Below are 14248 nucleotides of genomic sequence, written 5' to 3'. Positions count from 1 at the left end.
AAAAAAAAAAAAAAAAAAAATTGCCAAACCCCTTTCTACCATAAGCCAAGTCCAAGTCTCTTTTACTTTGCTGATCCTACATTTTCCAAGTCAGTTGCCAGGGACATATCAAAGAATAATATTTTTAGTCATAAAAGACTGCTATTATTGGCCAGGCGCAGTGGCTCATGCCTGTTATCCCAGCACTTTGGGAGGCCAAAGCAGGAAGATTGCTTGAGCCCAGGAGTTCAAGATCAGCCTGGGCAACATGGTGAGACCTCATCGCTACAAAACAAACCAATACACAAACAAACAAACTAGCTGGGTGTGGTAGTGTGAGTCTGCAATCCCAGCTACCTGGGAGGCTGACGTGGGAGGATGGCTTAAGGCCAGGGGATAGAGGCTACAGTGAGCCATGATGGTGCCACTGCACTCCAGCCTGGGCAACAGAGCGAGACCTTGTTTCAAAAGAAAAAATAGACAAAAAACAAAAGACTGCTATTATCAAGTGAAAAGAGAAACAAGAACAGAGACTCCATACCTCTTCTTCTTCACACACAGGACTCAAAATCCAATATCCCACGGCTAATAGTTCATGACTCTGGAGTCAGACTATTGGTTCAAATCCTGGCTCTACATTTAGGAGCTGGATGCCCTTGGGTAAGTGGCTTAATTTCTCTGTGCTCTGCCAAAGAGCTGTGACAGCAGTACCCACTTTCTAGGACTGCTGTGAGAATTAAATGAGCAACTGTGTATTTGGAAAGCACTTCAAGTGTACCTGGCACAAAGTAGGTGCTTTGCATTAGTCATGATCTCCCCAGGGGCCAACAAATCCCACCCGTTGCCTGTTTTTGTATACAAAGTTGGGTTTTTTTGGTTGTTGCTTTTTTGAGACAGGATCTCATTCTGCCACCCAGGCTGGAGTGCAGTGCTGTGATCACAGCTTACTGCAGGCTTAACATCCCAGGCTCAAGTGATCCTCCTGCCTCAGCACCCTGAGTAGCTGGGACGACAGGTGCATACCACCACACCTGGCTAATTTTTGTACTTTTTGTATAGATGAGGTCTCCCTGTGTTGCCCAGGTTGGTCTCAAACTCCTGGCCTCAAGTGATCCTCCTGTCTCAGCCTCCCAAAGTGCTGGGATTACAGAAGTGAGCCACAGTGCCCAGCTTTAGTTTTTTTTTTCTAAGAAATGGCGTCTTAGAATATTGCCTAGGCTGGACTTGAACTCCTAGGTTCAAGTGATCCTCCCATCTCAGGCTCCCAACAAAGTTTTATGGGAACCCAGCCATGCCCATTCGCTTACATTGTACAAAGGCAGTGTTGAGTGGTCAAGACAGAGACCACGGCAACCTGCAAAGTCTAAAATATTTACTTTCTGGCTTACTTTTTCTTTTCTTTCCTTTTCTTTTCTTTATTTTTTGAGACAGTATCTCGCCCTGTTGCCCAGGCTGGAGTGCAGTGCCACGATCTTGGCTCACTGCAACCTCTGCCTCCTGGGTTCAAGCGATTCTTCTGCCTCAGCCCCCCAAGTAGCTGGGATTACAGGTACGCACCACCATGCCCAGCTAATTTTTGTATTTTCAGTAGAGACGAGGTTTCACCACATTGGCCAGGCTGATCTCGAACTCCTGATCTCAAGTGATCTGCCCGCCTCAGCCTCCCAAAGTGCTGGGATTAGAGGCATGAGCCACCGCGTCCGGCCACTTTCTGCTCCTTGTTAGAAAATGTTTGCGGACTCCTGACCCACCCCCGGTTGGGTAACAGGCCCTCTTCCTGCTTACGATCAGCATGATCACCAGCTGGTTCTTCTTGGCCACCTGTGCGTGGGAGAAGATGCAGTCCAGCACCTGGGACATGTCTGGCTTGAACTGCTCCCTGAGGTTTATCACACACTTGTCGTAGTGGGCTAGGGGGAGACAAAACACCACGCAGAGGTAAAGTTCAGGCTCCTCAGCCCCCCACCATCCCACTGGTGTTGGCATCAGCATCTCTTGCCTTGCTGAAAATGGTGCTCGACATGCAAGTATCTTCTCAGGAGATCCAACACCACTGTTTTCATATAGCCGCGGATCCCGCTGCGGTATCTGGGGAGAAGGGAAGGCTGCTCTTAATGCTCACACCCCTTCCTTGAGTACCTGAATATTTAATATTTTCTTTTTATGATTTTTAAAAAGAGAAAGGATTGGCTGGGCGGGGTGGCTCACACCTGTAATCCCAGCACTTTGGGAGGCCGAGGCAGGCAGATCACGAGGTCAGGAGATCGAGACCATCCTGGCCAACATGGTGAAACCCTGTCTCTACTAACAATACAAAAACTAGCTGGGCGTGGTGGCAGACGCCTGTAGTTCCAGCTGCTTGGGAGGCTGAGGCAGGAGAATCACTTGAATCTGGAAGGAGGAGGTTGCGGTGAGCTGAGATCGCACCATTGCACTCCAACCTGGGTGACAGAGCAAGACTCCATCTCAAAAAAAAAAAAAAAAAAAGAGAGAGTGAAAGGATTTTAGAAAGGACATGGAGATGGAAGGATCACTGGAGCCCAGGAGTTCAGGCCTGGGCAATATTGCCAAGACCCAATTTCTACAAAACAAAACAAAAAATTAAGGCCAGTCATGGTGGCTCACGCCCATAATCCCAGCACTTTGGGAGGCTGAGGCAGGAGGATCATTTGAGCCCAGAAGTTCAAGAGCAGCCTAGGCAACAAGGTGAGACCTTGTCTTTACAAAAAAATCAAAAAAATCAGCCGGGAGTGGTAGCGCATGACTGTGGTCCCGGCTACATAGGAGGCTGAAGCGAGAGGATCACTTGAGGCCAAGAGGTCAAGGCTGTTGTGAGCTACGATCGCATCACTGCACTCCAGCCTGGGCGATAGCTTGTCTCAAAATAAATTTAAAAAAATTAATTAATTAACTAGTTAATTTTAAAATAATTTTTTTTAAAGTATCTAGAGGCAGCCTCTAATCCTGAGGCCTTCAAAGGATGTGGAGTTGGTTCATCTGCAGGCCAGAAAGAACACTGCCCTGCCCAAGGTCCCACATCAAACTGGAGGCAAAACCGGAGTAGATCCCAAGCCTAATACTTGGGAGGGCGCCTTTCTGGCCACAGAGAAAACAAAAACAAACAAACAAACAAACAAACACACACACCCCTTAATAGATTTCGGATACTGAACGGGGTAGCCAAGTTTAGCAAGCTTTAACCATTAAAACAAAATTTTTCAATCACTTACCCAATGTATAGAGACCATTTTAAAAAGACAAACTGGAAAAACATTTACCAAAAGATCTCCATGTAAATTTTGCTTCTCTCTTTTTTTTTTTTTTCTTGTTTTGAGACAAGTTCTTGCTCTGTCACCCAGGCTGGAGTGCAGTGGTGCAATCACAGCTCACTGTCATCTCTGCCTCCCGGGCTCAAGCAATCTTCCCACCTCAGCCTCTGCAGTAGCTGGGACCACAGGTGCCCACCACCATGCCCGGCTAATTTTTGTATATTTTGTAGACGGATTTCACCATATTGCCCAGGCTGGTCTCGAACTTCTGAGCTCAAGCAATCCACCTGCCGTGGCCTCCCAAAGTGCTGGGATTATAGGTATGAGCCATCGCACCTAGCCGCTTCTCTTTTAAAACAAAGTTTTAACCTGGATGTTCCTCCAAAAATCTGAACGCAGGGGTCAAGTTTCTCAGGAGATGTGACACTGAGTTGTGGGGAAGTAGAAACTAGCTTAACTGCAGCATCACCAAATAACAACAAAACAGATCAAGATGCTAAAAGACTCTCTGATCCGAATGTGATTTTAAAACACATACTTATACAACACAGGACAGAGTTTTAATACTTACGTTCAGCACAGAAAATTCGCCAGAAAATTCAGTTAATTTATTAATGATTCATTTTTCCTAGATGTTTCTCTGAAGCTTAAAGGATGGGCTTAAGGTTAGCAGTCGATGTGTTTTAAGAGGACTCCCTTCCTAGCCCCTGGCTGTGAAACTTGCAGTTTGTGGGGAATCCACACTAAAATCTCTCCCTGACAGCTGGGCAGCTCCCTGAAAAGAAGGCCGGTTTTCTACAATCTTACATTCTTTGTACCTGGGAGTTTCTGGCACATGGGAAACATGCCTGGAATTTATTGGTTTAAATCCAATAATGCTTTGATTCCTTTTTTTCTTTTTCGTAAAAGACAAGGTCTTGCTCTGTCCCCCAGGCTGGAGTGCAATGGCATGATCACAGCTCACTGCAACCTCAAACTCCTGGGATCAAGCAGTCCTCTCACCTCAGCCTCCTGAGTAGCTAGGCCTATAGGTACACACCACCATGCCTGACTCTTTTTTTTTCTCTTTTTTTTTGTACAGACAGGGTCTCGCTACATCACCAAGGCTGGTCTCCAACTCCTGGCCTCAAGTGGTCCTCTTGCCTTGGCCTCCCAAAATGCTGGGATTATAGGCATGAGCCGCAGCACCTGGCCCTGATTGTCTTCATAAGGAAAGCTTTCTTGCTAGGTGGATTTTTCGTGAAAAGTGGCAGAAAATCCTTTTGTCGGCCAGGCGCGGTGGCTCACGCCGTAATCCCAGCACTTTGGGAGGCCGAGGCAGACGGATCACCAGGTCAGGAGATTGAGACCATTCTAGCTAACACGGTGAAACACGGTCTCTGCTAAAAATACAAAAAAGAAATTAGCCGGGCATGATGGCAGGCGCCTGTAGTTCCAGCTACTCAGGAGGCTGAGGCAGCAGAAGAATGGCATGAACCCAGGAGGCGGAGCTTGCAGTGAGCCAAGATTGTGCCACTACACTCCAGCCTGGGCGACAGACTGAGACATCATCTCAAAAAAAAAAAAAGAAAAAAAAAAATCCTTTTGTCATCAGAATAGTCCTGCAGCAGAAAACCCCTGTACAATAAAAAACTACTTGAGACAAATTCAAATTATTCATCCACTTTCCTTTGCAATTGTCCCAAAAGCCACAATGATAACAATTTGTGCAGTCTTTTATCATACATAAAGCTATTTCACCACATTGTCTCAATCTAATGTAACTATCAAGTATTTACTATTTGTCAGCACTTCACAAAACTTAATACATTTATAGGCCAGACATGGTGGCTCACGCCTGTAATCCCAGCACTTTGGGAGGTCGAGGCGAGTGGATCACTTGAGGTCAGGAGTTCGAGACCAGCGTGGCCAATATGGTGAAACCCCGTCTCTACAAAAAGTACAAAAATTGCCCGTAATCCCAGCTACTCGGGAGGCTGAAGCAGGAGAATCGCTTGAACCTGGGAGGCAGAGGTTGCAGCGAGCTGAGATCATACCACTGCTCTCCTCTGTGGGAAGGAGCCTCTGTCTCAAAAAAAAAAAAAAAAAATTCATTCCTTTATAATCCAAACAACTTGTCTTGAAAAGTGTTTTTATTTCCATTTTGCCAGCCGGCAAACAGCTTCACAGAAGTAAAGTGCCTTACCCAGGGTTCTGCTGTTAGTAATGGCACCGCAGGACCATAACTTTCTCGCAGTGCAAGCCTGCCCGGAAGACAGCCCCAGAGCACCACCCTGGTGCAATGCATGCGACGATCAGGTGACAACCACATCCCATGGGGAGACCTAGGATTTACCTCTGGACCAACTGCACGATGCTCTGGGTGTTGATGAAGAAGACCTCTCGGTCAGCCTTCCGCTGCAGGGTGGCTGCGTGGCAGTCCAGGATGGTGGCTATCTGGATGGGAAAACAAGACAGATCTGACTGCTGATGATTCACATGCCACACAGCAGTCCCCTAAAGCAGGGGTCCCCAAACCAGTACCCAAACCAGCACCGGTCTGTGGCCTGTTAGGAACTGGCTGAACAGCGGGAGGTAAGCAGTGGAAGAAGGAGCGAAGCTTCGTCTGTATTTACAGCCCCCGCATTGCTCATAATACCATCTGAGCTCCACCTCTTGTCAGATCAGCGGGAACATTAGATTCTCACAGGCGCGCAAACCCTGCTGTGAACCACGCCTGTGAGGGATCTAGGTTGCATGCTCCTTATGAGAATCTGAGGCCTGATGATCTGTTGCTATCTCTCATTACCCCCAGATAGGACCGTCTAGGTGCAGGAAAACAAGCCTGGGGCTCTCACAGATTCTACATTATGGTGAGTTGTATAATTATTTCATTATATATTACAATGTAATCATAATAGAAATAAAGTGCACCATAAATGTAACGCACTTGAATCATCTTGAAACCATCCCCCTCCCCGGTCCGTGCTTGAATCATCCCGAAACCACCCCCGTCCCCGGTCTGTGGAAAAACTGTCTTCCACAAAACCGGTCCCTGGTGCTAAAAAGGTTGGGAACTGCTGACCTACAAGACCCACCACAGCCTCCCAGGGAGGTCCCATCCAAGGCTCATTTGAAGATTGAAAATTCCAGGCCCAAAGCCTTTCAGCTACCCTGCAACACCCCTGTTCATCCCTTCAACGGTGAGGAATTCAAGCGCTCAAAATGCCAGCAATCACGTGGAGAAGTGCACACATTCGCCTTCTACCGGTCCGTACATATGAACGGGATGGGGAATGAGGAGATGGGAATGTCCCACTCTAGCAAAAACCAGGGTGCTGGTGGGGAAGGGTCCTGTCTTTATCATTAGACGTAATGTTATTGGTATATTGCCTTTGGCATCAAAAATATTTTTAAAGAAAAAAAAAACCTGGATCAATGACAAATTCCTGAAAGTTCCAAGTGTGTACTTTTTCAGTTAGGATCCTCTAGAGTTTGGTTTTTGTTATTTTTTAGTTCAGATATACCTTACATACCACCATATTCCACCATCTCCCTTTAAAGTGTACATTCAGTGGTTGGTAGTGTATTCATAAAGTCGTGCAACTACCACCACCATCTAATGTTAAAGCATGTTCGTCACTCTAAAAAGAAACCTTGTAGTCATTAGTGCTCACTCTCCATTTTCCCTGCATTGCAGCCCCTGGCGGTCACTAATCTACTTCCTTCTTCATGAATGTGCCTATTCTGGACATTTCATAAAAAATGGAATTACACAGGGCTGGGCACCGTGGCTCATGCCTGTAATCCCAGCACTTTGGGAGGCCGAGGCAGGAAGATCACCTGAGGTCAGGAGTTCAAGACCAGCCTGGGCAACATGGTGAAACCACATCTCCACTAAAAAAACAAACAATTAGCTGGGAATGGTGGTGTATGCCTGTAATCCCAACTACTCGGGAGGTCTCAAAAAAAAAAAAAAAAAAAGGAATCACATAATATCACATAATATGTGGTCTTTTGTGCCTGGCTTATTTCCCTTAGCACAATTCATGCTTCATCCACGTGGAAGCATAAATCAGTATTCTTTCTTTCTTTGGCTGGACAATATTCCAGCCCTTAGAACTGCTAACCTCTGAGAATGGCCTGAACGACACTGTCCTCTGGTTTCCCAAATCACCAATGTGTGGGCGGGTGGATGACGATGGTGAGGAACCCTCTCACCAGCGGGCAGGAAGGCCAATAGGCAGAGGGGCTCTTCCCAGTGCAAATGCCTTTCAAATGCCCCACAAAACCAACAACCACAACAAAATGAGCAACGCAAGGCCAGTGTGTACATAACAGAGATATTTCATACTACCCTGGAATGGCTTCCATTCTTTTTTTTAACGTGTTCACAAATGCAACTATGATTATGATGAGACATCTCAGTACATTCTTTTTTTGGGAGCGCAGTGGTGCAATCTCGGCTCACTGCAACCTCTGCCTCCTGGGTTCAAGCAATTCTCCTGCCTCAGCCTCCTGAGTAGTTGGGACTGCAGGTGCATGCTACCATGCCTGGCTAATTTTTGTATTTTTAGTAGAGATGGGGTTTCACCATGTTGGCCAGGCTGGTCTCAAACTCCTGACCTCAAATGATCCACCTACCTCGGCCTCCCAAAGTGCTGGGATTATAGGAGTGAGCCACTGCACCCGACCTCAGTACAGTTCTTAAAATACTATATATATATAGGGGTGTGTATGTGTATATACACATACACACACACACACACACACACGGAGCTCCCAGATGATCACCTACGAAATCCAGGGACGGAAAATCAAAGCTGCAAACCAGTGAAAAAACAAAAATTAAAAAACTTGCAGTTTCCTCTAATGATGTCAGCCAGTTTATTTGTTTGGGAAATGCTCACTCCATCTGCATCAACTCCATCGGAATCTTGAGTTTTACGCAATAAGACCTAAGGAATGTTGATGTTCATTCAAACAACTGTTGCTTTGAGTAAATGATGGGATTCTGCAGATGAGGCTTGAAAGGAAACCCTCGGCCTGATATGTTAGGCTATAAGTGGGTCTCAAGGAGTTCAACTTGATCAGAGGCCAGATATGGAGCCAGACTGGGAGCCAGCCCAGTGTGACCATCCTGGTGGGGTGGGGCTGGGTGGGGGAGCACGTACCTGCTGGCTGGGGAACTGGCACAGCACCGAGGTGATGTTGCTGGCATACTGGGCCATCACCCTGCGGACTGACTTCTCCACGGGGGCTGGGATGCGGCCTGCCACGCTGGTCATGATCTCCTGCAGCTCCAGCAGCGGCAGTGACGGGTGCCGGAGGGTCATCATGAGCTTCTGCACCCACTCCTTCAACTGAAGCGGGGACCACAGCATCAGCCCCCAGCCCTGCATGGGCATGGGCACCACCCCCCACAACAGGGCACCCAACACAGCTCAACCCATCCTGACCCCATGCACTCAAGTGGCTGAAGATCCAGACCCAGCAGCCTCTGGGGCAGTCCAGAGTGGAATGGCCCCTGACCACATGGGATACTCAGTTTTCCCACATAGGAAGACCCTGACTCCCCCTCTCTGTGCATCAGAAAGCCAGCATTGGGGGGATCAAACATAAGGTCACGTGATGAGTTGATGTTTCTCGTATACTAGCTTAGTACAGTGTTCTAGGACCTTTCTTTACATGTTCTCATTTGATCCCTAAAAGCAACCCTACAAAGGAGGTCTAATGATTTTGTCCATTTTGCAGTTGAGGCAACTGAAACACAGAGAGATTAGTTAAGTTAACCAAAGTCACTTAGCTAGTAAGAAGCAAAACTAGGAGGCAAACCCAGGCTGTTCAGCTCCTGAGACTGAACTGCTGCCCTATGCTGTTTCCAGGGTGTCTCAGTAGCCAATGCTGATGGTCTTTGGATGACAATGACAATGGGGCCAACGCCCCAGTGTGGTTGTGAGGTTTCAAAGTGAACTGATACATAAACTGCGAAGCACCCCAACTAATAAAGGTTGCAATTATTGTGGAGTGCAGTGGCTCATGTCTGCAATCCCAACACTTTGGGAGGCCAAGGCAGGAGGATCACTTGAGCCCAGGAGTTCGAGACCAGCCTGGGCAACATGGTGAGACCCCATCTCTACAAAAACTTAGCTGGGCATGGTGGCAGGTGCCTGTAACCCCAGCTACTTGGGAGGCTGAAGTGGAACGATTGCTTGAGCCCAGGGGGTCGAGGTTGTAGTGAGCACTGTTTCACTCCAGCTTGGGAGACACAGCAAGACCCTATCTCAAAAAAAAAAAAAAAAGTTGCAATGATGTCAATAATCATCAGGCAGCATAACATGGGGTGAAGAGCACAGAGTCAGAATCCTGATGGCCATGGTTCAGATCTCATCTTTGCCTCCTCATGTATGAAGCACGGCAAGTCTCTCAGTCCCTGTGTGCTTCAGTTGCCTCAACTGTAAAAGGAAATAAGAGTTCCTACCTTATCGGTTGCTGGGAGGATGAAATAATTGAATTTTTAAGTAGTTAGAAGGTGACACAGTGGGCATGATGGCTCATGCCTGTAATTCCAGCACTTTGGGAGGCCGAGGTGGGTGAATCACCTGAGGTCAGGAGTTCGAGAACAGCCTGGTCAACATGGTAAAAACCCATCTCTACCAAAAAAAAAAACAAAAATTAGCTGGGTATAGGTGGCACGTGCCTGTAATCCCAGCTACTCAGGAGGCTGAGGCAGGAGAATCACTTTAACCTGGGAGGCAGAGGTTGCAGTGAGACAAGATTGTGCTACCATACTCCAGTGTGGGTGACACAGCAAGGCTCCATCTCAAAAAAAAAAAAAAAAAAAGGGTGACACATGGTACATACTTGCTAAGCATTGGCAATTATTATCATCATCGCCATGATTTTCATCATCACTAGTCACTGTTATGAGCATCACGGGTCTTTCAAGGAGGTCTGCAAATCAGAGAACTTCTTGTTTCTTTACTGAGTGAATAGATGAGACCCAGCAAGGGTGAACGGCGAACAGAGGTGTGTTTCAAACAAAGGGCCTTGTCCGTCATCTCCTTAAGGGGGGTGACCCCCACTGACTCCTTCCTTAACGTCCTACTGGAGTATTCTCAGTTTTCAGCTGAACTGCTACAAGCCCAGTTTACGATCAAGGAGAAAACGTCAGGCCAATGTTTGCAATCGAATTGAGGAATTCCCTGAGGACAGGTCCTTCATAAACACAACAGAGGGGCTGGGTGCGTGGCTCAGGCCTGTAATCCCAGCACTTTGGGAGGCCCAGGCAGGTGGATCACTTGAGCCTGGGAGTCTGAGACCAGCTTGGGGAACACGGTAAAACTCCATCTCTACAAAAATACAAAAAATTAGCCGGGCGTGGTGGGGTGTACCTATAGTCCCAGCTACTCGGGAGGCTGAGGTGGGAGGATCTCTTGAGCCCAGGAGGTTAAGGCTGCAGTGAGCCTGGGCGACAGAGTGAGACTTTGTCTCAAAAAACAAAATAAATAAAATAAAAGCAACAGAAGACCGACCATTTTCTCATTTCTTACTAATGACCTCTGCTGTCATGGGGTAGACCTGACTCTCCACACGGATCTACACGCCTGCGCTCATAGGTGACTTTACCTTTACGCTAAAAATGGGCTCCGGCAGACAAAAGCCACTCATGACGTTGGTGAGGTTTTCCAGGACGCTGTGGAAGACCTGGTGCAGTTTCTCTCCAAGGATGGGCAGTGTCTGCTGGGCAGGGAGTTCTCCTGTGAACGGTTCAGCCTGATGAGACACCACAAGAATGACAGGTCAGGAAAACTCTGGGAATCCCAAATGGGACGGGGCAGAACGGGAGGCGGGGCAGATCCGCTGGCTTCCATATCAAGTGAGGATGAGGCCTGAGGAAAAAATCGAAGACAATGTACTGGAAAGTTAAAATGGCCAAACTCACACCCCAGTATGGGTTTTCCAAACCATTCCTTTTGAGTTCAAGACCAGCCTGGCCAACACGGCAAAACCCCATCTCTACTAAAAATACACAAAAAATTTAGCCAGTCACAGTGGCGCGTGCCTGTAATCGGAGCTACTCCAGAGGCTGAGGCAGGAGAATCAATTGAACCTGGGAGGCGGAGGTCGCAGTGGGCCAAGATTGTGCCATTGCACTCCAGCCTGGGAAATGGAGTGAAATTCTGTTTTCCTCCACAGTCTGATCACGGCTTCTCCATCTGGGCCCCCACAGCCCAGGGCCAAGGGCAGTGTTCTAACTACACTCACCAAGTAAAATTACTTGATCTCCCAGTCTGTCTCACAAGCATTTACGTGAGGCTCAGGGAATGGGTGGCCAGGCCCTACCTTATTAACCCAGCACAGGAAATGTGTGCTGAAAGGAATCACAGTGCAGGTACCTGGACCTGCCCACTGATCCAAAAAGGCCCAGTCTATTCCTAGCTTTGGGAACTCCCTAAAGAGACTAATGATGCCAGGCACAGTGGCTCACCCTTGTAATCCCAGCACTTTGGGAGGCCAAGGTGGGCGGATTGCTTGAGGCCAGGAGTTCAAGATCAGCCTGGCCAACCTAGTAAAACTCCATTACTACTAAAAATACAAAAATTAGTCAGGCATGGTGGCACAAACCTGTAGTCCCAGCTACTTGCTACTCGGGAGTCTGAGGCAGGAGAATTGCTTGAACCCAGGAAGTGGAGGTTGCAGTGAGCCGAGACCATGCCACTGCACTCCAGCCTGGGTGACAGAGTGAGACTCTGTCTCAAAAAAAAAAAAAAAAAAAGAGAGAGAGACTAATGAAAAGAATTGTAACAACAGTAATTTGCAGCAACATGGATGGAACTGGAGGATATCAGATTATTATGTGAAATAATCTGGGCACAGAAAGACAAATTTAGCATGTTCTGACTCATATGTGGGAGTAGAAAATTAAAACAAATGGACTCACGGAAATAGAATGTAGAATGATGGCTGCCAGGGTCTGGGAAGGGTAATGGGGCTGGTGGGAGTGGGGATAGTTAATGGGTACAAAAATATAGTTCAATAGAATGAATAAGATCTAGTATTGAGGCTGGGCATGGTGGCTAACACTTGTAATTCCAGCACTTCAGGAGGGCGAGGCGGGCGGATCACCTGAGGTCAGGAGTTCCAGATCAGCCTGGCCAACATGGTGAAACCCCATCTCTACTAAAAATACAAAAATTAGCCGGGCATGGTGGCAGGTGCCTGAAGTCCCAGCTACTCGGGAGGCTGAGGCACGAGAATCGCTTGAACCCTGGAGGTGGAGGTTACAGTGAGCCAAGATCACGCCACTGCACTCCAACCTGGGTGACAGAGCGAAACTGCATCTCACAAAAAAAAAGAAAAAGATCTAGTATTGATAGCACAACAGGGTGACTCTATAGTCAATTAAAATTGAATGTATATTTTAAAATAACCAAAAAAGTAGAATTGGAATGTTCCTAGCGCAAAGAAATGATAAATGCTTGAGGTGATAGATACCCCAATCACCCTGATTTGATTATTAGACAGTATATGCCTATATCAAAGGTCACATGTACCCCATAAACATATACACCTATTATTAGACTGTATGCCTATATCAAAAGGTCACATGTACCCCATAAATATATACACCTATTATGTACCTATAATTATAATTTTTTTAAAAAAGAAAACAAATACAATCAATAGAATACTCTGGAGAAAAGAGAAAATGTGATATTTGTAAATGCTTTTTTTGCTGGACAGATGTACTAATTATTTTAGAGTCTTGCTTAGGAGGGTGTAAACATTCATTCATTCATCAAGACTTATTATTTCTCAGCACCCATTATGCCGCGAGCACTGTGCTAAGCCCCAGGATCACAACAGGAACATCAAAAGTAGTCCTTGACCTCAGGGACTCATAGGTAATGACAGGGCTTGACAAACGCTGAAAAATTAACAGGAATCTAAATTGGAGGTCCCCCCAAGAGCCTGAGCTCAGGGTCACATGACAGACACTCTGGTGCACCCCCTAGTGGTCCTGAGGAGAGGGTGATGGCCCCGGCACCTGCACTGCTATACATTCATCCAACAACCAATATTTACAGAGCACCTCTGACGTACCAGCTCCTGTTTTTGGCACTGGGGACCCAGCAGTGAGCAAGAAAGCCAAAAAGCCCTGTTCTCCTGGTGTTTCCAGTCTCCTGGAGGCCAAATAATAAACCAAGAAGACAATCAGTGAGGTCGTCTCTGTGAGGTGTGGTGTGTGTTTGCACATGGGTAGAGGTGAGCACAATTTTTTAAAGGGCGGTTGAAAGAGACATGACAACTATATGCAATGCACTAACCTGGATGGGATCCCGAACATTAGGTAAAAACTAAGAAAATCGTACACTCACGTCCATAGTTGCCTTATTCACAGTAGCCAAAAGGTAGAAACAATCCTAGTGTCTATCAGTGGACGAGTCAATAAACAAAATGTGATATACCCCTACAAGGGAATATTATGCAGCCTTAAAAAAACAGGGACATTCTGCCACATGCTATAAGATGGATGAAACTTGGAAACATTATACTAAACGTAGTCACAAAAGGTCAGATACTATATAGATTCCACCTATATGAGGCACCTAGAGGAGTTGGATTGATAGAGAGAAAGCAGAATAGTGGTTGCCAGGGGCTGGAGGGAGGAGGGAGGAGGGAGTTACTATTTAATGAGTGTCAAGTTTTAGTTTTGCAAGTGTTGGAGATGGATGATGGTGATGGTTGTGCAACCATGTGAATGTATTTAATACTGCTGAAGAGAACATTCAAAAATGGCTAAGACAGTAAATTTCATGTTATGTGTATTTAACCATAATTTTTAAAAAATGAACTAAGGAAATCTGAGTGAACAATAAGGTACCAAAATTGGTTCATTAAATGTGACAAATGGACCATACTATTGCAATAATAGTTAAATTTAAAACAGTTAATTATTATTCTTAAACAATAATACCTAATATATCGATATTGGTTCATTAAATATGCCAAATGGA

General features: G+C 46.4%; 1 protein-coding gene across 1 annotated transcript in view; it reads right to left on the bottom strand.

The window, feature by feature from the left end:
* The window catches only part of LOC105534647 (acetyl-CoA carboxylase 2), a gene marked incomplete at its 5' end in the record, with an annotated part of 94409 nt that overhangs the window by 64026 nt on the left and 16135 nt on the right, over positions 1–14248 (bottom strand). The window contains 5 exons of the mRNA XM_011973420.1: positions 1765–1889; positions 1979–2067; positions 5584–5684; positions 8402–8590; positions 10857–11003. Coding sequence (XP_011828810.1) covers positions 1765–1889; positions 1979–2067; positions 5584–5684; positions 8402–8590; positions 10857–11003 — 651 coding nt within the window. The remainder of the gene's footprint in view (positions 1–1764; positions 1890–1978; positions 2068–5583; positions 5685–8401; positions 8591–10856; positions 11004–14248) is intronic.

This window comes from Mandrillus leucophaeus, unplaced genomic scaffold (genome assembly GCF_000951045.1).
Source record: "Mandrillus leucophaeus isolate KB7577 unplaced genomic scaffold, Mleu.le_1.0 Scaffold1370, whole genome shotgun sequence".
NCBI classification, from domain to species: Eukaryota; Metazoa; Chordata; class Mammalia; order Primates; family Cercopithecidae; genus Mandrillus; species Mandrillus leucophaeus.
Note: the sequence above shows the minus strand (reverse complement) of the source record. Positions and strands in the feature narration are given on the sequence as shown.